The 26,099-nt window shown below is 40.3% G+C and overlaps 1 protein-coding gene across 1 annotated transcript in view; it reads left to right on the forward strand.

Moving 5' to 3' along the window:
- Positions 1-7,825: 7,825 nt before the first annotated feature.
- LOC121884583 (protein shisa-8) overlaps positions 7,826-26,099 on the forward strand; it is a 101,841-nt gene continuing 83,567 nt past the window's right edge. Inside the window, exons 1-2 of the mRNA XM_042393441.1 lie at positions 7,826-7,964; positions 8,395-9,042. Of these exons, the coding sequence (XP_042249375.1) occupies positions 8,477-9,042 (566 nt within the window). The 5' untranslated portion in view covers positions 7,826-7,964; positions 8,395-8,476. The remainder of the gene's footprint in view (positions 7,965-8,394; positions 9,043-26,099) is intronic.

Here is a 26,099-nt window from a genome sequence, read left to right on the forward strand (position 1 = left end):
ATTTAGAACAAAAATAAAAGCTGACTAACTGACTGATAGCAGACTAACAAGACTGGATAGGCTGGTGAACATATGACTGAATAGGATCATCAGTATTTAAATACATTAGTAGTAGTCATTGACCTGCCCATGAACAGGATTTTATTAGTGCATTAAAATACAGAGAAATAAAGGGAAAAGAGACATAGGTAAAATAAAACTGGTAAGATATGTTAAATAAGTTGATATATTTTAAGTAAATCTTAAAACTTTGCATATCAAACTGTTTCATGCACTATATACTATAGGATACACAGAGTGTAACACAACTCCAGTTGTGCAAGCTATGCAGTCCAATAATAAACTGAAAAATTTACAACAGGAAATTCAAGACAACCAATAGATTTTTTTTCTTTTTATATCAAGTTGACCCACATTGTCTTACAGTGAGGTTAGAGCAAGGCTCTCCTTTCACAACAGGCCTTTTCTTTTTTCGCCTGACATAGGAACAGACAGAGTGAGCTCTTTGTGTACTTTCTTTTGATTGAAGAAGAGGGAAAGCTGAGAGGGTTACAGACAAAGAGGGATCACAGTACAAAAAGTGCCACAGTCGGGAATTAGACCCAGCTGGCCCTCGTGGGGGGATTCATCCGCAAATTATTTAAAGAGTGCTGAAATGATGAGAGCTGGGGAACATCTTTAAACCTCCAGTGAGGCAGTGTTACTTTTCAAGAACTTTTTATTTTTATCTTTAACCTTTGAGATAATATGAGACACAAACCTCTACTTGTGCTGGCTGGAATTGCACTCCACTAGACATTGTTAGCTTTTACCCTCTTTCAGGATGTACAGGGAGGGAAATGTACAAGTTTCAGTGGCTCTGTTTTAACAGCAATAGTTTGAGATTTTTGGATGAGAAGATCAATACCACAAATGTCAGTAAACATGAAGCTACAGCACTGGCAAGTTAGGTTAGCTTTAGATATATACTGGAAACAGCAAGCCTGGCTCTGTCAAAGGGTAACAAAATCCCTCTACAAACACTTCTAAAGCTTACTTATTAACATGTTGGACAATTTCTTGGCTGACACCCAGTGATGACAAGACTCAAGGAAGTCACTGCACCGGACCAAGAAATACATAACTCTTGTAAAACCACAACTTGTTATTACACTTAGGTTTTCTTATGGGTTAAATGAAAAGGATGTAATGTGTTAAGTAGTGAGCTTTAGAGGTGCTGATAGGCAGATTTTGTTACCTTTGGACAGAGCCAGGCTAGCTCTTTCCCCCTATTTCCAGTCTTTAGCTGCTGGCTGTGGCTTCAGGAAAGCACTGTATTTCCCATAATGCCACACTAACTAGGAATTTTAGTACAGTGATTTGGTCTTTGCAGCAAAATACTGAACACCAGTGCCATGGTTGAAGAGATAATAGAAATAAAATGAACATTTGTCCCAGCAAATACACACAGAGACACACATATAGCACATACAACACTCTTAATTGCGTCAAAGGGCATAAAAATTCAAATCCATACTGTTAAACAGGATATCAGTGTTTGTGTGTGTGTGTATTCCTGCAGTCATGTGTGGCAGGTGTGTGTGAAGGTATTAGTTTATGTGTATATGTGTGTTTGTGTTCCTGCTCCCAATCGATGGCAGGTATACGATGTCTAGCCTCTGCAGTCAAGGACAAGGTTGTGGGAGGGCACTGGCACAGGACGGTGCTGAACAGTGCAGTGAATTAAAAACAAGACTAGGTCAAAACCTAGTATATGGCTGGACTGACTGTATATGGTCAATGTGCAAAACTGTGGCCAATTTGTTACAGGGATAGTCAGTGGTAGTGTCTATAATGTGCATTCCTGGATATTAAATGTTCATCAGCAATTTTCTGTAGTGGTCCCAGTAATATTTGCTGGTAAAGTGTACTGAAGTAGCTTATCACATGACATGGTTAAGCAGTGTTTGAGTAAAAAAAAAAAAGGTTAATAATTACAGATGCAAGAACAATACTTTCAACTCCTATCTTGGGATGTTTAATTTGAAAGAGAGCTTATTTTAATTTTAATTATAACTATTCTAATTATCTGTTAACTCCCCCTGCTCTTTCATCTGTTTCTATCTGCGGATTTCCATAAACATATGGACTCATCCATATGTTTACGTAGGATTAGAATGCTAGGCTAACAGTCCGTCAACTGTGTGACTTTATGTCCGCTCTGTGATGTCTTTCAGAGCACACAAACACCATAAACACGCCTGTCACCTGCCAAGCACGATGCTGTTAAACTGGAAACACTGCAGCTACACTTATTTTTATACAGTGTATGGGCTACACACAGCACGGCACAGCCATGCTAGCCATGCTAACTAGCTGCTAACTGATGTGCAGGCTGGTAAAATGGATCCATTGCGTCTCTTTGTATCCTTGGGTTAGTGCTCCTGTCAGTGTCGGAGCCTCTGTATGAGACGATTCAGTTGGTAAATGTGTTTTTTTAAAACTTATTTCGGGACTGTGCCTAGTTAGCTGTGCTCAGTGCTCTGCTGTAAATGCCCACTGAGGAAGTAATAGAAACTGTTGGCACCAATTCATTTTGAAAGAGCAACGGCCAATGGGGAAATTCCAACACGGGGTTGGCCAACCAATGGTGTAACATCATCACTCAGTCAGTCAGTCAGTCAGTCAGTCAGTCAGTCAGTGATGGATAGACATTCAGGGTTATTAGGCTGGTCCGTGGCCGCTGTAGCCAAAAATTACAACAGTCTTACATCCACAAACATCCATCAACCCTGAGGATATCATCAAACTCTTTTATTCCACTATATAACTTTATCACTTTATCTGTCTTTTTCTTTTTGATTTGTTTGCTGTTTATCTTCTCTATATTTGTGCTTTGGGTATTCATTTAATTTCTTTCATACTTTCACTGTCTCCTAAATCATTACTTTTCAGCCTTCTCAGTCATTATCCTCTCATGGCCTTGTCTGAGTTGCCATCCCTTACTCCATCCTTTTTCCCCCTGCTCATCTCTACCCTGAGCTAATCTGTATTGAGTGACAGTCAGAGAGTACAGGAATGATGAGCAACTATAGCGAGCGAAAGGGAGTGACACAGAGCGAGAAAAAGTCTGTGCTCCCACGAGCGAAAACAGAGTGGGAGTGACAGGCGTGGCGTGGTGTGGCACATACACTGGAATTTTAGAGATGCTGGAGACAGTTTGATGAGAGGATGGGAAGATGAGGTGGGAAATGGAGACAGACTGAGGAAAGGACGAAAGGAAGGTTAAAGAGGGGGATGTGGTTTGATGTGGCAGCAGCAGAGGTGAGGAAACATGTTTACTCTCCTTAAGTTTTCTATAAAATTTAATGAAGGGTGAGGAGAAGAGCAGATGAGAGGGGAGGAGAGGAGAGGAAGTGAAGAAGAGAGGTGGAAGATGAGAAGAAAATAGAGGGGAAAAGAAGGGCATGGAACCAAAGAAAGGAGAGGAGTGCCAGGAAAAGGGGAGGAGAGGATGTAAGTGGAGAGAAAAGAGAGAAAAGGGCAGAGGACATAGAAGATGGAAAACATCATTTTATTGTTTTGTGGCTTCATCAACATGTGACAGGATGATGTCTTGTAAAAAAAAAAATACACCAAATACAGCCACCTGCTTTTAAATTAAATACAGTATAAATGTGTCCAAATACATAATACTTATGAAACTATCATGACATGTCCAGGAGAGAAACAGAGTGGGGAACATGTGTGCTATTAGACTACAACCAAGCAGGAGAGAGAATGAAATGATTTAAGACAGATCTCCCATTCAATCTGTACTCTCTGCCCTCCATCTCTCCCCCAGGACTTCTCCTTTCATGCATCTCATCCCTCTTTCCTTCCCATCATGCTTTTCAGCCAACACCTTTCGCTCTGATGTCTCACTGCCTTTCAGAGCACTGAGAAACATTGTCTTGTGATGGTTGGCCAATCTTCATTCACAACAACCTTGGATTTCTTTTTTTCCTAAAGGAATGATGCGCTTTCCGTTTGAGAAAGTGTGCTTAGGATACTTTAATGCCAGACTGGAGACTGTCTGCAGGGAGGAAAAGGATTAGTTGATTTGTGGCACATCGCATACTTTAGTGTGAAGTCATGGGAGCACGCATCTCCATGTGCGCGTGACTGCCTGAGTTGAGCACACATAACTCAAGTTTTTAAGCAAATTTAGGCCGAGAGGGTTGGACTGAGTACAAACAGAAAGTGAAGATGATCCGGGGGTACTTGCAGGAAAAACAACAACAACAACAACAACAACAACAACAAAAACACTCAACTGTGGCTCAAATGCATAAAGAGACGAGATCTGTACTGAGAGAGGGAAAAGAGGGAACATTAAAAAAGAGAGGGAGACAGGGAAATTAAAGAAAAGCTTTTATGCAGAAAAAGTTTGAAAATAAATATTTAAGATGAACATATTGTCAACCACTTAAAAACAGAATAAAATATTAAGCAGCGTTTCCTTTGCTGCATTTTTCCCAGTGTTTTCTGATGAGGTTTGCTCGGTTCATGGTCAGACCCAAAGGCATTACTTCTTCTTCTTATTTTTCTTCTTCAAAATCTAGTTCACATTCATCATTATATCCGGGATTATTCAAAATTCATAACATTTTGCTTCTCCATCCCTCCTCTCTCTCTACAACCGTAGTCTATTTCCTGGGAAATTTCTTAGGCTCTTTCTCTCTCCAGCATTTTTCTCAGAATAATGTTTCCCCCCTTGCTCGCTCTCTCTCTCTCTGGGTCTGATATGTCACTTTCCCTCGAGATAGCTTTTCTTCCTTTTCTCCTACCTGTCTGCACTCCCTTCCCATCTATATCTCTCCCCCCACTCCCTCCCACTATCCCTCTGTCAGTTCCTATTCCAGTTGCTATCCCCATGTTTCTTAATCCCCGTCCGTTCCCTGCGATAATTCCTCTCCTTTTTCCCTCCCCTGCTCCTCTCTGTCAAGCCTCTTCTCTCTCTCTCTCTCTCTCCCTCTCTCTCTCTCTCTCTCTCTCTCTCTCTCTCTCTCTGGCAGCCGCTCCACTGTCCTCTTCTCTCCTCCTCTCCCTCTCTTCCTGCCTCTCTCTCTCTCTCTGCTTTTTTTTCTTTCACTCTGTTTATCTCGCTCTTGCTTCCTCCTTCCCTCTCCTCCTCCATCCATCCCTGCGCACTCTCTCTCTCTCCCTAAATCAACCCTGATAGACTGCAGCACCACACATGTTCCAGACATGCGCCACACAAAGACGAGGATGTGCAGAGGTATTAGCGCAGTAATTACGCACAGGCACAAACACTCACCAAGCCACACACACACACAAACATGCAGTACACAAGCATGCCGGCACATTACAAACTGCCACTCAGTCAACACCACTGCTCTCATTTGTTGGACTGACAGTCATTTTGGGAAAGGAAAGTAACACATGGGGGAAAAGAAAAAAACAGAGAATCAGGGAAAGGATGAAAGGAGCAACTCAATAATAATGGGTAAATGGAACAAAGAAGGTAAGGGCAAGAGAGGCAGCCAAAGCAAACTGAAAAGGTTAGACAGACAGGAGGTAAACAGAGATGAACGGATAAAAAAAAGGACAGGAATAGAGGGAGCATTAGGGAAAAAGGACAAGAAGTGAGGCAAAAAGAAAACAAAAACGTGGGAAGAAGAGTATCAGTGACACATAATGAGAGAGTGAGGAAAGAGAGTGAAAGGGAGAGTCAGCAAGCAAGAGCTGCGCTCATTTGCCCATAAAAGATATCAGTGAGTGTGTGTGTGTGTAAGAGAGAGAGAGAGAGAGGGAGAGGGGAGGAGTGAGAGAGAGAGAGGGAGGAGTGAGCGAAAGAGAGTGTGTGTATGTGAGACATTGTCATCCAGTCCTGACAGAGAACAGCAGCGGTGGCGGCAGCAGCGCGAGCATCACCAGCGGATGGGATACAGACGCACTGAGCAGACTGAGGCAACAAGAAAATAAGGGAATACACACTGATGAAGATGCAACAACAAAGGGGGAGGATGGAATAAAAAAAAAAAAAGCATTTTATTGCTTCTGGTTCTCCTGTCTCTTCCCACTTCTGTTTGGAGCATCCCACAAGCAGAGCACCAGTGAAAACACATACATATGATATATATATAAAATTCCTATACATATATATCAAATTATGCCTGTTTTCATAGAAGCTGCAGCCGGACAAGGACTGAATTGACAGCAGAGTGAATCCATTGCATGAAAAAATTGGAAGCGGCATTTGCCTAAAAACTGTTGCATATTAATGCGTTGAGATTTTTTTGTCCATTTTTTGCTCAGTGGGGGAAAAAAAGACAAAAAAAAAAATACATTGATACAAATGGAAAATTTGAAAAGCATGCAACTGAGTTGTTGAACCAACAACAATAACAACCACAAAGAGCTTCTGCTGCAGTCCTATATTTCCGAGGGGGCTTCTTTTGAAAACAGGATATTTTTTGATCTGCCCTCGGTGCCACATTGCTGCTTGGCTGACGCATCTCCACTTGTCTCTGCCGTCCGAATGGGCTGGGGAGTATTATTCCAGCGAGGCTTGTGCAAGTGCAGAGGGCAGTCCACAGGCTCTCTGACCTCACGCTGATATTTCCTCAGCTACGACAAAATCCCCACAGCCCAGCTCGGGCTGAGAGGAAAGAGAGTGTGAGGTAAGTTGTGGAAGAGAGAAAAAGAGGCATCAGAGAGAGAGGATAGAAGGTAAACAAAGAGACACAATCAAGAACTGAGTCAAAAGAAAACTAAAGAAGGAGAAGGAAAAACAACAATCCGTTATGTGGGACACTCCACTCCACAAGTAATTCCAGCACGTTTATCTTTTTCTTTTTTTTTGTACAGCTTCTCTCGCGTCTTGGATGCAGCAGCACGAAGGCGTTAAGATCAGAGATTCAGTATCACAACATTAGCCCTCCCCCCTCTCCTCCTCCCTCCTCTCCCCCTTTGCCTTAGCACTTGTAGGACAGGACAGAGCAGGCTGATACAGATAGAGTACCCAGCTGTTGTCCTGGCTCTGTTAGAGATCCTGGGATCCTTGGGATAGGAGGAGTTTCAGTGGAGTGTGCGCGCGGAGCAATAGCAACAGGAGCCCTGCACACACCGAGCACTAAAAGCCATTGGACTCCTTGTGTGTCGCTTAAAAGCTACAGACTGACACTGGCAGAGCACTGTCACCAGGGGGATTGGAGCTGTTTGTGAATGTGTGTATGAGAGAGAGCGTGTGTGTGTGTAAGAGAAAAAACACCTCAGGTGCAAGGGGGACGCTTTTGGACCGTAATCATCATAGGATTTCAGCTTGATGAGAGCCTGGAGTAATGTTTTAAAGAACAGTTAACACCTGTTAGGTCTTTGGCTGGAGATTGGAAATAAATATTTAACACAATTTGAAAAAGAATATCTGATATCACTCATTAGAGAGTGAAATACTGGAAGTACAAGGCAGGAGTAACGTTCTTCACAGTGGACCAAGGTGGCAGCAAAAAGATGCCCACCACTAAAATAAAAAAGCTTCCTTTGAACAGTGACATTGAGAGTGGGAGGATGATAGACGCAAGTTAAGCTGAGAGGGACAAGTGGAGGAGACAGGCAACTCCAGTGGAAAACAACGCACTCTGGTCAGAGTTTTCCTGGACATCAGAACTGATTTGACTCTAACGTTGAGTATTAGAGTTGTTTTCCACTAAGGAATAAGAGATTCAAAAGCCTCTCATGTGGGAGCCCATGACTATCTGCAAGTTTGAGAGGAATCTTCTTTTTCTGGTGGCACCATCAGGTTCTCACCTTCACGGATTATTCATCCACTCAGCGGGGGGAGCTTATTGCTGGAAATGCCAGAGGCAAGTTCATTCGTAGGTAACACGCCCTCTTAAACTGGATTCCCTCCGAGCAACTGGATTTGGACTTGTCTAAAACCGCCTCTGCTGTCTGCTGATGACATATGGCATTGTGAAAAGGTGACATTTCCTGAAATTTGGGAATATTTATTTGCTTTGATACACACACCTACACACATACAGTACAGTAAATTGCCAGAGACTGTGATGTGTCTGTGCATGTGAGTGCCTGCTCACAAGGGACTCATTCACTCCTGTTAGGAGCACGTTGAGATGGGAGATTGATTTCTTTCACTCACTTGTTCCTCTGCCTCTTGACGGCAATTTAGCTATCTGTAACTGTGTGCAGTAATAACTCCCACAACGTTAATTGAATGCTCTTTATTTTTCCTCCAGGCATGAATATAGGCTAAACTGAAAACTACTTTGATTTATCTAAACTGTTTTCTTCTCTCACTGACATCTCAATGATTTCTAAAACCTAAAAGACATTTCTCTGGATGAGAAGGGTATTTAACTTACATATTTCTCTGTTGTTTTTTAAACCTAGGAGCTTTAATTTGGGCCACCATTAACAATTACACATCAGCACTGAGCCATCACAAGACATTGGAGTAATCACAGGATCCAAGATGGCCACCTATATGCATCCACTCTTGGTAAGCTTCTCATTGGCCATTCTTCTGGGTATGACCTCTCTGGGTGGACTGAACTCGTGGCCGTCAGGTCAAGTTTTGGCCCAAGTCTCTGCCAACAACCAGACAACAGAGCCCTCTATATTATCAGAGGCCGCACTGGCAACGCCCACACCAGATGTGGAGGACCAAACAGCTCCAAGTGGCGGTAACCGTTGCTGGGGTTACTATGATGTCATGGGCCAGTGGGATCCACCCTTCAACTGTAACGCAGGTATCTACTTGTTCTGTTGTGGTTCCTGCTTCTACCGCTTTTGCTGTCAGTTCAAAGTCCACAGTTTGGACCAGACTTCCTGTTCCAACTATGACACACCCGTCTGGGCAAACACTGGAAAACCGGCGGCACCCGTCACAGAGGTCCAAGAGGAACCAGACCGGGATCGGACCCACATGATCGTGTATATTATCTGTGGAGTGGTGGCCATCATGGTGCTGGTGGGGATTTTCACCAAGCTCGGGCTGGAGAAGAGTCAGGGAGGACAGACTGACATGACCAACTCCAGGTAGGAACTGAGAGAGGTGGATGGATGTCAGAATCAATCCGCTCATTTACAAATGTGTCAGAATCTCATTTAAAATCAGACACAAATAACTTTCCATCCAAGTTATTGTATAAATATTTATATTTATTCTAGACATTACACATTTTCTACAATTTTAAAACTATATGTTGCCTCATTGAAAAAGTAATTACATTACTATTTACTCAACAGCAGATTACAGTTACATAACTTGTTACATTATCTATAAAGAGGGTATATCATGCACATTTTTAGGTCTACATTTTTATGCCGGAACTCTGCTGAAATATATTTGCATGATTTACAGTTCAAAAAACTAGTTTTTATTAGAAGTCAGATTTCGCTTCTTTTTCTTGTTCTGTACTCAAAATATAAACTTCCCAAATATATATGTACATATTTGAGCCCAAATCCAATCCAAAATATGCAAATGGCCAAACAACAGCCTGTGGAACAACTTTAACAACAACTTTAGCAACAAAGACTACAGAATGGACGGCCCTTTGTGGGAAAAAATGCACGAACAATCAGACATCTTAACAAGAAGGAAGTAGAGGTAACTTTGCAAATGAAGTGTTCAGAGCAGGCTGAAGCCCTGGTTTTTGACTTTCTGGGAGCATTTTTACATATTTTCATCTCAAGTTTTATAACAGTATTTAAATGACAGAAAATCACAAGAAGCATGTCATGCCCCCTTTAAATAATTTGAAATCACATGTCATACTATAGAAACAGAAAACAAGAGTGGTTTGGATGTACAGTATGTACTGACCATAAACAGCTGGCTAAATGTTGGCCAGTAACTGCACTTAGCACTCCAAGTCCCGTCCTCACATACTCTGCTGACTAGTGGGTGACGTTAGCAAGCCCACACTCAACACTCAATATGTAAATAAGACAACTTTGGGGTTACTTAGGATAACCATATTTTTAAACCCCCAAACGAGGACCCGTATGCACGCGTATGTGTATGCGCTTATGCACACAACATAGGTGTTTTCATTGGGATGGGGGGCAATTATTTCAGCGCTTAGCACACCTACTGAGCGCACCTCTCAACACCACCAGCTAAATTGCTGACTGTGACACATTCTTTGTCAGCTTTTTTTTAATTTTATTTTTTAAACAAAATGGTACAAATCTCTTTGTGACCTATAAATAATTTTATCGGCTATAACATAAAAATAACCTACATCTTCACAACACTATGCCATGAGCTGGTTGCAAGTTCACAAAGATTAAAACATCAAAACATTAAATCACAATTGCACCTCCTTAATAACAAAAACCAAGAAAGAACTGGGAATCAGCTCTCAGGGGAACCACCGCTAACGTTCGGCCATCTTAATATGATCTTTTATATCGGCATTTCCACCGTTCGCGACCAAAAATGTACTCTTGCATTGTGTGCAGAACGCAGCATTTTCGTTGCCAGGTACTTTATGGAGGAAGGAGTAAGCCTCCTGGAGCTCTTTAGAAAAAGACCCACTGACCCACTTGGCATGACAGCTAACCGTTAGCATACTGACAGGTTCTGTCAGAAAGAGCTGCAAGCGTCATAGGCTAGCAACAGTCTTGACAATGACACATTGATTGATTGACACACATACAGACAAATCGGTGTTGAATTCAGACACTTGGTGCATTGTTTATGTTTTTGTATTGGGGTAGCTAATAATGAGTGGGACACAACATGATAAACGTCATTTTATTGTTTTAGTGATATTTGTCAGGACTCAGGACACCCGGCTTAAACCAGGACAATCCCGGACAAACCAGGATGTCTGGTCACTGTAGGGTTACTACAGTTTCTCTTTGGTAGAGGCTAACTGTTTCCCCACACCTCAAGCCAACAAGTCACCACCAATTGTCAGATTGTTACTGAGACTAGTAATGGCAACGTTACAAGCAAGCATTATGTCTGCATGTGTAAATGAACTTGAGGTCTGTCTGAATATTTCTGCGTATGTGTGAGAGGGTCACCAGCTGGGTAATGAATGAATTGAGTGAATCACATCGAGGTGATAATAACTGTGATGTCTGCTTGTAACCATGAGGGAGCAATGGGCACAGTGATAGTGCAGGAGAGGGAGACAGTGGACCGGATGGAGGTCAGGAGGTAGGATGGAGATCCAAAAGGACAGATTTTAAGTCAGGTGAGTAGGGAGGAGTTTTGGGAAAATTACAGTGCAGTTGTATTGTGTTTTCTTTGTATTGGTGTAGCCGTTTCACATTGACGGATGATTGATCGTGCTGTGACACAACTATGACTGTGGCAACGTTTGGCCTTCAGTGAACAATGAGAAGAGAGAGGGTGGTTTTTTGGAAGGGTGGAATATTGAGCGGATCTGACTGGAGTACAGCCAACGGCTAATTCTAGTGCAGGGAACAGGGATGTGTGTTTGTGTCTGTGTGTGTGAGGGGGAAAGAGAAAGAGACAGAGTGTGTGTGTGTGTGTGTGAGTGTGCTGGGTGTAACCAGTCAGCCTATCGGGTGTTAAGAGTCGAACCATGGGGGTTCTTTTAAAATCCTGTCATTACCGGATCTCCTCTCAACCTTCCAGGGTAGGATAAGAAGGAGAAGAGAAGGAGGAGGAGGAAGAGGAGGGTCTCTGTGGGGAAGGAGGAAGAGTAGGACAACACTGGACATGTTATACTGCACTGAGCCACCCATAAAACAATGAAAGCTGGCAGCTCTTAGCACATTTTATCCCCCGAATCAAACGAACATGTGGGTTGCAATACTTGAATGAAGTGATTATTTGATGGGTATTTCTGAATTCTAGTTGGCTGACTTCACCAGATGCAGGTCACACTGTCAAAAGAAATGTTCAGCATTTTTCTTGAGGTTTCCTAGAGGTGACATGTGTATGCCTCCAATCAGCAGGACAGATGTTGGCAAGCATCTGTCCTGCTGAAGTGTCCTGGAGCAAGACACTGAAACTCTACTTGCTTGACCGTTCAGTTTGACCTTCCTGGATGAAAACAGGTTTGTTCTCGTAGTGGAAATAATTAAGATAGGGTTAGAGTTATAGAGAAATTCCGCAAAGGTAAACTTCATCTGAGCCAACTAAATGAATACATCTCTCAATGCATTTGTTTTCATGTTTCACCAATCAAAAATTACCCGCTCCAGTTCTCAGATCAGCTGAAATTGCACTCTCTGCATGCAGAGTGAGTGTGCGGTAAAAATGAGTGACAGAAGTTATTATTGTGTGCTTATGTGGATAATAGCAAACACAGAAATACTTTCTTTTTTTTTTGCTCAAATTTCTCAACAAAATATAATTCACGTGCTTGCCAAATTGTCTGTGCTCAAAATATCAAAAAACAAAGAAATAGCTCACATACTGCAGGGCTCCACTGTCCACTAGAATTTATTACACAAAGGTGATGTTTTGAGCTTGAGTCTGATGAAGAGTAGGTGTGCTCAGAACGTCTATTCTAATGGACATTGGAGCCCTGCAGTGTGCATGCTATTTCTTTGTTTTTTGGCTTCTTGCTCAAGTTTGGCTCAGCACCTGCCCACTTCGGTTTGGATGTGCATGCATACTCTTATCCTGTGCTCAAAATATTCCATTGGATGCTCAGAATCGACTCTATAATTCTATAGAGTTTGGACAGATGGTGGGTTCAAAAAAGTGTGCGTCTTTGACACAGAGGACTGTGACTCTTGTTTGATTAATTGATTGTAACATGATGGTAATGTCTTCCCAACCTTAAACAAGCAGTTTTGTTGCCTAAACTTTACCAGACCTTAACCATAGAAGTGGCGGATCATTTCAGGATAAGGACTTGTTGCCTATAAGACAAAATGTTTTTAAACCTTCACACCTTTCCAAATGGTTTTATTTTTGACTTGTAGTAACCTGCATTTGATGTTAATACAAAAGTAGTGTGATGCAGCTGAATCGGTTTTTTGTAACTGAAAGAGGGTGCTACCATGGCCTTGAAACCAGGGTAGTGTTTCTTAACTCAAAGGAAAGGAGGATGAAAGGGTCTGAGACAGAGTGAAAACCACAAGGCAGAATGGAAAAAAGAGAATGTGGGAAATATTAAGAAAAGACAGACGGAGACAGTGACACCAGAGCTAACCACTGTATAATGTGACTGCAGATCAGTGATAATGGAGCCTGTGAAAGGATAGTCCGGATATTCCATGAGGAAGAGGGATAGAAGGACAAAAGGAGAAATGTATAAGAGACTAAGAGGTGCTGGTGAGTGAAGGGCTAAGCTGTTGTAATTCTGCTGATTTGCCATTGAAAGCTGTGGATGGCTGGTCAGCTTTGTGGTTAGGATGCCAGGTGTTAAAAAGACATTTTCATTCTTCTGGGCTTATTTTGAAGAATGCCTTTGGACCATTTGAACATGTGGTCATGTTTTAACTTTTTTTTATTTTTTTTTTTAACTTTTTTACTTTAAAGACAGAGCTGGGCAGTTTTTGCTGTGGTGTCATAGTTAATTCATCCTTTGATTTTCATCTTTTATTTTTGACAGGAGGTTTGTCCCAAACTTTAAAGATCCCTTCCACACACGTTTAAACCTATATTAAAATGCTCTTCTTTAAGTAATAGATTATATCTGATGTGTTTTTTCTACAAAACAAGTTCAATTACCCAGTTATAAATTCTTAGGTTAGGTTAGGTTAGAATTTTATTGTCCAAGATTGGCCCTGTACAATTGACTATGTATTTAATAATTTAACAATTTAACAATTTAACTGCGCTTGGGACAAATGATTTCTTGTAGACATTTTTGGTGGCTCGTGGCAGTCTAAAACACCTTCCTGAGGCAAGCAATTCAAATTGTGGGACAAAGGATGGGACTGATCACTTGTTATGTCAAGTTTTCTTTTTGGTAGTCAGTACATGCCTGCCACTTAGTTGCATCTGTGGTTTCTCCATGATTTTACTGGCCGTATTAACCACTCTTGTCAGTTTCCCTTTGCATTTGACATCCACGTGTCTGTACCACATGATTATGTTAAAAGACAAGATGCTTTCCACTGGATTCTTGTACACCATTACAAGAATATTCTGTCTCACCCCAAAGTCATCAAGCTTCCTGAGTAGGTAGAATCTCTGCATAGCTTTTTTAAAAACATAATCTGTTATCTATAAAATTAAGGTGGCTATCTGTATAAATTCCTAAATATATAAAACAATTAACCTTTTCAGCAGGATAACCCATGATTATTAGGGGTTGACATAAATCTGAGATGTAGTTGTTACTGGATATGACTTTATTTGGTTTTACTAATGTCTATCTCAAGAGCACTCCAATGACACCAGTTCTGGAGGGATGTCACATGATTAAAATACACTTTCCCCTGTAGTGTCCCCTTCACATTGGAGGCTGACGAGAGCTATATCATCCGCATATTTAAGTAAGCTAAAATCTGAGTCTTAGATTCTGAACACATTTGAGTACACTGAAAATAATACGGCTGATAGAATGGTACCTTGGGGCACGCCTGTATTTAAAATGGTCAGTTCTTAGAGGACACTCTTTGTGGACGGTCAGATGTCTTCATTTTATTAAAAGCTGAACTAAAATCAATATAAACTATAATAAAACTCTGGCATAGCGTGTAGTCAGTTGGAGATGTTTGGCCACTGTATCAATTAAAGTTAGAGTTGCATCATCAGAGCCTCTTGATTTTTTATATGCAAATTGGAGGGGATCAAGATGACAGACCACAGATGATGCTAGGTGCTTAGATAGAACCCTTTATATACATTTGCATATAATAGAGGTAAGCGCTATTGGTCTAAAATCATTTAAAAGGCTAGCTCCTGATTTCTTGGGTACAGGCGCTATATTTGACAGTTTCCAGGAGCTAGGTACAGTGCTCTTGTCCAGCAGGAGCTGAAACAATTGAGTGATAACACTTGTCAACTGAGGGGCATAATCTTTAAGTACTTGACCAGTCAGGTCATCAGGGCCTGGGGCTTTGTTTGGTTTAGTGCAGGCAAGGCTAACTGCAATTTCGTGCTCTGTAAGAACTAATAGAGCTTAAATAGGAATTTTGGTGCACACCATGTTGTATTGAAGTTCCCTGTGTCATACCTACTATAAAAAAGATTCAAATTATTTGCGAAAATCACCTCCTTCTCCCTAATCTATAATATATGAATATGAAAATATTGTTCCTTTCAAAAGTGTAACTGGTTGGTGGCTGTCTCCTTGGCCTGCCGCTGAGTGTGAAGTGCTGTCTTCTCCTTTTTTCTACTTTATGGCGGGTGGCAACCAGCATCAAGGTGCATTACCACCACCCACCATGTTGGAGTGTGAACCAGAGTTATCTACCCAACAAACAAACAAAGCTCTATCTTCTCAAGAGTTGGAAGTCCCAGAAGTGAAGAAGAAGTCCAGGTGTAACAACAGCAATTGTCCAACCAATGAGAATTTGGTCGGACAAGAGCATATCGACCCACCAATCGACCAGGAGACTACAGCCCTACAAACTTCATTCTGCACAATGAAATTCAAACATCCAAGTATTGTACAAGTACAATAAGCAAAACATATTTTTGATCCAAGGGGGACTTTGAAAGAAAGTATGTTTTTGTATTCAAACTATGACATTTGAAAGTCTATCTCAAAGTGCAGGAAAACAGTTTCTGACCAGTTGTTGAAAGATTTCATTCTGGTCATTTGTATGGAAGTTTGATGATTTTAGAGGCAGCACTTTGCACACAAATTCAATGGAAAGACACAAGTGGAAGGCAAAAACACATCTGTGAGAGCTGAATTTTTTTCAAAGTGAGAGAAAGAAATGACTTATCCCGAGCTTTAAGACTTAACTTTATGACTGTACTGAGACTATGGAAAAGGAGATGATGTGGAGAAAAATATCAAAAACAACAGAAACAGAAACTAGACTTCCAGGCAGGACCAGTTAACAAACAATGCTTGGTAATGCTTACCGGATAGTTTGAAACACTGTGATGCCACTGTGTGTTTCTGTGCAGAGTGGATGAGCCCTGGTGAAATTGTTTATCACATACGCATGGACGTCACATTTGAAAATTCATTCTCAACCTGCATACATTTGACAGCGACCCAGCTGTGAGCGAGAGAGTGGCTGTCAGTGTGCACAGGTGTGAGTGCGTGTGTGTGTGCACTCAACAAATAAATCCAGCCACAAAGCTGTTAAGGTGGTAATGCGCTGAAACCTTGGGTCAGGCAATCGCACAGTCAGTGGTGCAATGATGTATACCACAAAACACACATGTGCGCGCACACACACACACACACACACACACACACACCTCTCATTATAGCTGTATAGTGCCCCCTCTGTGTCCCCTCCACTGCACTGCTTCTCATCTCCCAAGCGGCTGTTTGTGTTTTTGTTTTGCTCTCAGTCTGTCTGCTGCTGCGTCTGTTATGTGGAAAACGCTGCAAAGCAAAATTAAAAATGAATTACATCCTTTGATACGTGATTTAGCTGTGGGAATTAATATGCCAGATTAAGTTTTTTCAATTAACAACAGCTCAGCTCGTGATATTTTGAACCACAGCTCCACTGAAGGTAAAGAGGGGATAAAGAGGGAGAACAAGGAAGAGGACATACAGAACGGCATTTTTAGGACTTGTATAATGCAATAAACATGTTAATATTACCACCAACTTTAGAGCTCACATTTTACATCAGTGAGACCACTAAATATGTAGAATCAGCAGGGCTAACATATTGACAAGGCATCAAAAAGCTCAGTGCAGCACTAGTGTGATCAGGGACCACTATGCACACTGAGGCTGTAATAACAGATGCCAGTGCAATTAAGGTGTTGTCCAATAAATATTCAGCACACCAACTTTTATAAACATACAACTGCAAACTGTAACTGCAAAAATATATTTGTACAGCATTACCCAAAACACAGCTACTGGTGCATTCAACAGTTTAAAGTAAAACTTAATAACATAAATAATCTGAATGCCAGGCATGAATTAATGCCAGCATCAAGAAAGCACAGGCTGAAAAAACAAGTAAAAATGTCTGCTTTTGTTTGAGATGAAAACTGTAGACTCTTCAGTAAACAATAAATACTATATTATACACTCAACAGCCACTACATTAGGAACACTGATGAAGAAAACTATTATCTTGAAACTACAGGAAACACTTATAACTAACCTAACGCTATAAATCTACAATCATTTACCCTAATAGATGCACACACATACACATATACACACACACACACACACAGCAAAACGTCCCTCTCACTCCCTTTAACAGCATTGTACCACTTATCATAAGTTATTCCACTGAAGAGCCATGTGTTCAAGGGCACAGGCGATTGAATGACCCACTGGGGATCTAAACAACCATTTCTATGGGCCACTCTATTCCTTTACTGTATTGTGTTTCATCAACAGTGCTTTCTATTTCCTTTATTGTTCAGCTACAGTGCCGCTTTTCATCATCACCTGTGACAGGTGTTTAGAGCCAAGAGATAAACATGTGCACACGGCTCCGCTTGGCTGAAGCGGCAGCAACCAACATTTCATAGTGAGCTGTGTAGTCCCAAGTACGCTTATTTTTTATGTGTGTGTATGTAGGTCTGTGGTGTGGAATAACCTCATCATGAGTTGCTTTTTCATGTAAAACAAAAGTTTACAGTTCATGCAGGTACCAATAAGACGTGACAAAGCCACTGATTACAAAAAATATGTTAGAATATCAAATAAAAAATGACTTAAGAAGAGATCTAATAATTCTTCAAAATGACTTTGTGCGTCACAAAAAAACTCATCACTGATGTTGAATGTCTCCAGGCCTCAGTGCTGATTTCACCTCTATTGTTAGAGCTGTTGCTATTCTCACCTCACGCTAACAAGAGCTTGTGTTTTTCAGAAAAGCAGTTGCCTTGTTAAGACAACTTCCACCCTCCGTGCTTAATCTGAACCCAAAATAAACTCTTTGATGCTGCAGCAGCATGAAAAATAGACTTTGACCCTCCCAAAGTGCAAAACAGATCAACAAGGACTTATTATTTATGCCTTTTATTAGCTTATTGTTATTTTAGGGAGGAAGTGATTACTGAATATTTTCAACCTGGGTCTTACAGTACTTTCATGCCATCACGACATATTAAACATTTCATTACTGACTTCACTTTTATGCTTTGGCTTCCTTCACTTTGCCAGTGTCTCTGCTCTTCAAAACACACTCCAAGGCCAAAGTAATCTCAGGCAGTTGGACTCTAAAAGCAATTAAAATCACATTTCCAGCACTAAAATACACACAGCAGCACTGCTGACTTTCACGCACCAGTCTGAAAGTTTTCTTTTCACGCATTTTACTTATTGGAACACCCACATGCAAATAAAGGGTTTAAAAGGTTTTAAGTAGCACAGTCCCATCTCAGTGAAACAGCACTGCGTTATTTAAGTTTGTCTCATGCAGGCGAAACAGTATGAAAATTTTAATCAGACCTTTCATTCACTGGTTGTTTCTCATATTCCTGTTCTTGTTTATTTCGGAGTGATAGACATGTCTTGTGTGTGTATAAAGTATAGACAGAGGTTTGCTTTCTAACAGAGGAGGCTATATCAGTTGTGCTATGATTGTAACTCCACACCATACCCCAGTGCAGCAGAACTCAGCGAGACAGATTGCTGCAGAGCCCTGAACTTCCTCCGCTCAACTGTTGCTGCAGTGGCTCCACACCGCACCAGCTGATCTCCATTCTTTCTCTATCCCGTCTTCTGCTCATCTTATTCCCCTGCACTATTTCCCATTTCTTCACCCTTCCTCTTCATTCTCATTCTTTTTCTGTCTGCCCTTTACAAATTTCTTATTTCCAGTTTCTTCAGCTCATCTTCTTTCTCTCCCTGCTCTCTTCTTAGGCCTCATGTATAAAACATTGCATATGTCAGATATCAGGCTTAAAAGAGTGCATGACAGATGGACAGATTTATGAGGAGCAAATTGAGGAGGAGTATCTGGTATATTTACAGAGTATTTGTATCATCCCTGTGGGTGCATTATGCACATCATGAAAACAGGGTAAATCAATAGAAAAATGAATTATAAAATGTTAAACTAAAATATTAAAATGAATACTGCAAAATATAATAAAACATGTGATGCAATCAAAATGATAAACTTACTAATAAACGTACTTACAGTTTTTGAATTACTCTCAGTTAGGCACAATTTTCATTTTCATTTCTGCATATTATTCATACCAAAGCTTTCTGTTTATCAGCGGTATAGTGGTGAACATACGCAGGTATATGGCATATACCTACGTCTGGGCAGTGGGATTTATCGTACAGCCACAGATACATATCAGTGCACATTTTGTAGAACAAGGCTGCAGTTAATCATGTCACAATCTTTCATGTTATCTGTGGCATTTACTGGGCACAAGAGATGTTTGTTCCCTATCTTTAGTCTTTAAGTCAGTACCTCCTCCCAGGTAACATACATAGAAGTCTAAAGTACTGTAGTATTAAAGGGAAATACTGAAGTAAAGTTAAATTACTTTATGTTGTGCTTACTGGTAGTGACACAGACAAAGTCTTTCATGTTATGGCTATACAAATAAAGTTTATTATTATTATTATTATTATTATTATTATTAAGTAAAGTACATGTAACTCAAAAAATTACACTTAACAGTACTTGAGTAAATGTACTTTGTTATAGTAAGTTCCTACACCTGTATTGATCAGTGCCCACCCTCGTTCATCGTCCCCTCAATCAACCCACACATCCAAACTACTAAATATTTACAGCACATTTTAACATACCATAAGTGGCTAAAACTCAGTATTTCCCTTTATGTTGGAAAAAAAAGAAAAATATAGATGAATGAAGTGTTATTACTTCATAATGAGATGTTTACTTTTGAGCACTGCTGTGGGCTGTTAACAAGGATCTGCCTGACTTCTGACTTTGTAATTTGGAGGCACAGTGGGAGCTTTGTGGGAGGCGCCATCGTTACAGTGTGTGAATATATTCCTGTTTATATTCAGTCAAACAATGCTTTGCTAACTCCTTAGAACTGGGTTGCCAGTGTGTGTTGACTGTGTATGTGTACGTGTGTTACATTATGTGTTTGTGAGTGTGTACGTTTGGCTGTGTGTATGTGTATAGCCTACGTTTGGGAACATGCCGTCCAACGTGGGCTCCATTTTCACTCCAGTGATCCTGGTAATGGTTTGTCCCAGTGTAGATTGACGCTGGCTCCAAGTCGCCCTGACAGAAAATCAACTGCTTACATGTAGCTGTTTGCTGGAGCACGCACAGTAGCAAGCATTACCACTATCTGTGTACTGTAGCTGGTCATCTCTCCTTCTCCTACTCCCCTAGCTCTATCTATCTATCTATCTATCTATCTATCTATCTATCTATCTATCTATCTATCTATCTATCTACATGTCTGTCTATTTATCTCATTTTTATTCATCACCACCTCACCATTCTCAGCTATTATGCATATCTTCATTTCTTTGCAGTCTGTCCTTCAACATTCTCTTTCTTTTCCAGCTTTTAATATCTTCCTGTCAGAGGAGGGAAGAATATTGAAACATTTCACACAGGTTGAATTTCTGTTACCCAAAGCAAGTAAAGAACCCAAATAACTAGTGTAAGCTAATGAATGAGTGTTATTTTGAAATAAATTTGATAATGTTTAAATAATTAATATAGTAAAGAAAGTTATTAATGTTATTACAGTTATTATTAAAGATCCCCTCCAGACACTCTGCTCAGAACAATAATGTGTATCTGATATAGTTTTTCCACACATAAAGTATAATTACCACGTTAAATCCTTAATATGGCGTCCACTTTTTCTCTCATTAAAAATTCCAGAATCTCCGAATATGCAAATTTATGTAATTTCAAAAATTTAACAGCTGGACACAAGATGTCTCCTACTTCACTGTAAAGTCTATTCTCAGTGTTTGCACACTGGAGGCTTCAAGTTTCCACATAACACTTGTGTAAGTTGAATATTGGACCAGGATTAGCTTCAAAACTAGTTGTGATGTCACAAATTGTGCTTGTAGGTCTATTCCTTACAATCTGATTTTCAATGAGCTCAGAGAAACAGAGTTTGAAACTTAAAGGCTGTTTTCAGTATTCTACATAGTAAAACTCAACTGAAGGAACAAGAACAAAACACATTTTTGAGTGGAGAGAGACTCTTAAATTTGTAATAATTGTCAGTAATTACTGTATTTTAATGTCTTGTAAATACATATACTGATATGAAACTCATTTAGTAATGTACAGTACATTAACAAAGATTGATGATGTGCACAAAATTAGTTAATAATTTTAGTACATAAATTGTTTTTTTAATGATTAGTTCTTCATTAATTGATGGCTATAATGACTTAAGGTAACACAAGAAAGCCACACAGCAAAATGTATCTGTCTTAAAACACTTGGTGATGAATAGTCATAGAGATAGCTGGTGAACTATTGAAGCTGGCAAGCTAATCAGTAACATGCTAGCAGTAGTAGCTCTCTGAGCTTCTTCCTATTTTCTCTGTACAAGGCTGTTTTCTCCCTCCCTGGCATTTTGTTATCAGGATTGTACATAATTTCAACTCATATAGAATTACTGAAGGAAGGAATTAAATATCTGAGCTATAGCAAGCTTGCTAACAGGGCAATTCACTTACAGAGCAATAAGGTTGACTGAACACAGTTGACTGAAAAGATGTTTTTGTTCGATCAACTCCTGTCTCATAACTGTCTGCAAACCATCCCTCTTTTTTATACTCAGACAGAGGAAGTTAAACAAAACTGCATGGTGACACACAGCTAATAAACACTGTTCAGGTTAGCACTGTCATGGGGGGGTTGTTATTGGTCAATTGCATAAATTTGTGTGTCAAAGTTCACAGAAGTTGAATTCTGCTTGGCAGCCATGAAAAAAAAATAACACTGATCCTGGCAATTCATTTGGAATGAACTGATTTTGTGGCTAAATTTTGCAGTTTTAAATGTTGCTGTGACCAGGGCTTCTTTTGATGTGTGTATTACGTTCTCTGTCCGTCCCTCACAAATTACTCTCCATAAGAATCATTCAACATGTTTTTATCACTTTTGTCATCATCATGACTGTTGCTAATCAGGAACAAAAGAGAAATACAGCTCTTACTCACCTCCGTTTACACAGTAATTTTTTTACAGGTAGTTATTATCAACATCAATCTTTTTCATTTTACTCTGCAAGGTCTCAAATGTGTTGTGATGTGTGTGTGTGTGTGTGTGTGCAAATCTGTGTGTGTTTCTCTCAGCCTCCCTCTTTGGCTTTCTTTCCCATCCTTCCTCCCACATCCTCAGCCCATCGTGGCTCTTTGCCTCCCCGGTAATCACCTCTCTGTTCTTATCTCTAAACACCATCATATCTACAGGATAGCTTAAACTTCACACGCAGATTAAACAAGAGAAAGAGACCCATCCCTTTTGCCATTCATCTTTCTCCCCTCTCCTCCACCCAGCCTTCACCATTCCGTCCTATCCAACTATCTCACCCCATTCCTTTTCTTTATGATCCAAAAAATAATTACCTTCTTGCTCGTATCACCTGTACATCTTCAGTTTTGCAGGAAAAGAGATGAAACAAAAGAGGAGGATGAGTGTCAATGAGGGGAAACTCAGAAGGGGAAACGGGATGGCACAACAAGAAAGAATCCACTTCTTTACATTGCTCTCTACTTTCATCCTGCACCCTCGTTTTTGTTCGTGTTCTGTTTGCTTTTCATACTGGTATGCTTGCACTTGTCTCATTCCCTGTTGGTCTTTCTTTGTCTCTTTTCCTCTCTTGATCCTTTCTTCTGCCTCGCTGCTCTCTCTCCCACTCGTTCCCATTTCTGATCCCAAATTTTTTTCAGTCGTCTTAAAGCAATCTACCATGTCCTGGTTTTAATCAAAATAGTGAGGTGGTGGTTAAAATGGGTTAACCAAATGTATTTTGTGCATGCATGCACAGTATTTTCCCACGTTTATACCTATATACTGTACACAGGTTAAGGGATGTGTCATACTCTCTTTGTCTCTCTTCCTCTTATGTTGTAGACCTAGAAATGTCAGCTCAGCACACACACACTAAGAAGCACTTGTAAACACACACACTCATGTATACACACAATAACACACACAAACTTGTTGCGACAGGCTGCAGAGAGCAGTGCGTAGATATGCTGAGACCAATCTCAGCAGTAGTTTCTCACCTTTTTTGGGCCAAACAGCTGGGTCACTCAGCTGAAAGACCGAGATGGAGGGAGAATAAATGTAGGGGAAAAAAGTTCAAACAAGAAAGTTTTTCATAATATTCCAGCTATTTTCTCCTCTCGCTGTTAACCACTTCATGTGACTGACCTGGAATTTACTTGAGTACAAAGACATGTACTCAAGTAAATTCTATCAGTATTCATTTTGGTTTATATGTTGTATAGCCTATGCTAGTATGGCTCTACAATGTAAATTAACACACCAAGTGACCCACATGCAACCTCTTTGATCTTCAGCATTGAAAAAAATGAGTCTTTTTTGACAATTTAACAATACCGTAGGAATATTAAATAAATAATAAAGTGATATACTATATATATTTCAACTTTGTTTCTGAGAAATCATGTTTTTTCATTCAATTTGTTTTAGTGAATGACTATATCAGGTAGCAAATTTAGATCATTTTGATGTTACAATCAAGAACATAACACGTTGTTGCTGAACTTCAGTGGTTTAACTTCTTACTTGCTGCAGTGATGTAGAGGTGTACTCCAGGGTGTGGTCAATACATTGTGACATCACTGCTGGGTGTGGTTTCAGGTGCACTTCTGACTACACCACACAGTGAAGCTTGTTTAAAAGCTACAACAAAATACTGTGCTTGTCAAAGTGATAGCTTTTGAGAGGTTTCCCCTGTCTTCCAGAATTTGCGCTAAGCTAGGCTAAACTGATTTCTCTCCTGAAAACACAGACACAAAATTGACTGTAGGCTTCTCATCTAACTCCCGATAAGAAAGTATGCAAGCGTATATGAATGTGAATATGTATGTTTATTCTGTTCAGTGATAATTCAGTGATAAAGGGTATAGAAAATGTTACTTTAATGATATGGATTATTCCCATATCAATGGATTATTCTACCATGTGTGTCTGGTTTCTGCTGGTTTTTCTTCATGAAGTATGTTACTTGTATTCCACGGCAGCTAATTGGTGGTGTACTCTGTATGTTGGTGGTGTAACGTGTCATATGATTGATGAGACTGTGTGGGTTCAGGGCCTGCAGTCGATACCACCACTATATCATTTTGTCTTCAGCTTGACTCCATACACCACCCCATCCACCAACCCTGCTCCACACACACACACAAACACAAACGCACACACTTATACAAAAACACATATCGTTTTCAACACAGTGCTGTGCCTAACATTTGCACATTTGCTACCTCGAAACAAAAGGCAGCAGTCGGTTCAAAACCGACAAAAAGAATACATGATGTTTTCAGGGAATAGATTTGTTTGCAAAAGAACAAACATGTATCTGTTTAACAGACACTTGCTTTCTCTCTCTCTCACACACACACACACACGGAAACATGCGCACGATGTCATTATGCCTTAGAAAAATTAATTCGTTTTGACCCAGTTTTGCTTTTCACTGTAATAAAAATGTTTTTCACACACACACAGGTTCAGCTCAAATCTGTCTTAGTCATATTCAACTGATTTTATTTGTTGAAAGCACATCAATGGCAGGACACTGGCTTTGTTTAAAATGTCTTTATTTCGCAGTGTCCACCAGGACAGATGTGACCAGTGTCTTCAACCACAACAAATGCAGTTTTTGTGTTTTATGATATTAAAACACTTCAAAAGAGTGTGAGATAACCTGTGTGCTTTATAAAAGCTGCAGTACATTTCTACTATCTGTGTACTAAGCTGAGCTGGGTTGTATTATACTTTGCACTCAGTATTTAATAACACAGTGTCTGAGCTATATTGAAAATCAATCAGGATTCAGCCCTGCAGTTACAACACATGATGACACTATCATAGTACACAAGAGCTGCTTTGCTGCAGGAGTCGGTATTAAATTCAATATGTTACCTGCATCTTTCTAAGCACTTTGGAAGCCTCCCATTATCACTGGAGACATGCCCAGTTTCTAATACGCTGCTTGTCAACTCCTTCCAATTCTTATTTATATTTTTGTTGTGTGATTATTGCAGCGAACAATTACGTAATAACAGCAAAAATAACTATAACAAGCTAATGGTGAGACACACAAGAGTCTCAAAATGTACCTGTGGAACAAGATGTTTTTGTTAACACTAGAAAACACTAGACAGCCTTTGTCGATGCAAAGATCTGCTGCATGTGTGACAGATATATTATTTAACTAAGTGACTGACAACTCGGTTTTAAAAGTCAAGAGACGCTCAAATGTTTTGCATCAGGGTTCCTCTCAGAGTCTGATTATGAATCACAGTGCACACATGTCACTAGCGCATACACACACACACTCACACTCACATTTGGCAGCAGTGAAACAGTCAATATCTGCGTTTTAATTATACCGATGCTGTATCAACGTTTCAATGTCAGCATGACGCAACACTGACGCTGGCTGAGGGAACCCTGTCACTGTGAGGAGGGTGGAGAGTGAGGAAAGAAAGAGAAAGAAAGAAAGAAAGAAGGAGAGAAACTGTGTATAAATAGGCAAATAGATGTAGAATGAGATGTAAAAGGGAGCAAGAGAAGAACGAGAGAGGAAAAGAGATTTTGATGCTTTGCCCTTGAGCTGGAGTGGAAACAATATAATACTCCCCATGGGCCGCTGTGAAATAACACAGAGTCGATGGAAAATGACAGGGGAACTGAGATTTCTCGTCTCTACATGACAACCATGATGGTCAAAATATAACTTGCCTTATCTGTCCACTCCTCCCTCTCTCCAATCATCTCTTTTTCAATCCATCACCTTCCTCCCCATTTTCCGCTTCTTCCCCTGCTTCCTGTACCGCCTTTACCCTCCTCTGTTATCT

This window comes from Thunnus maccoyii, chromosome 18, assembly GCF_910596095.1.
Source record: "Thunnus maccoyii chromosome 18, fThuMac1.1, whole genome shotgun sequence".
Classification (NCBI taxonomy): Eukaryota; Metazoa; Chordata; class Actinopteri; order Scombriformes; family Scombridae; genus Thunnus; species Thunnus maccoyii.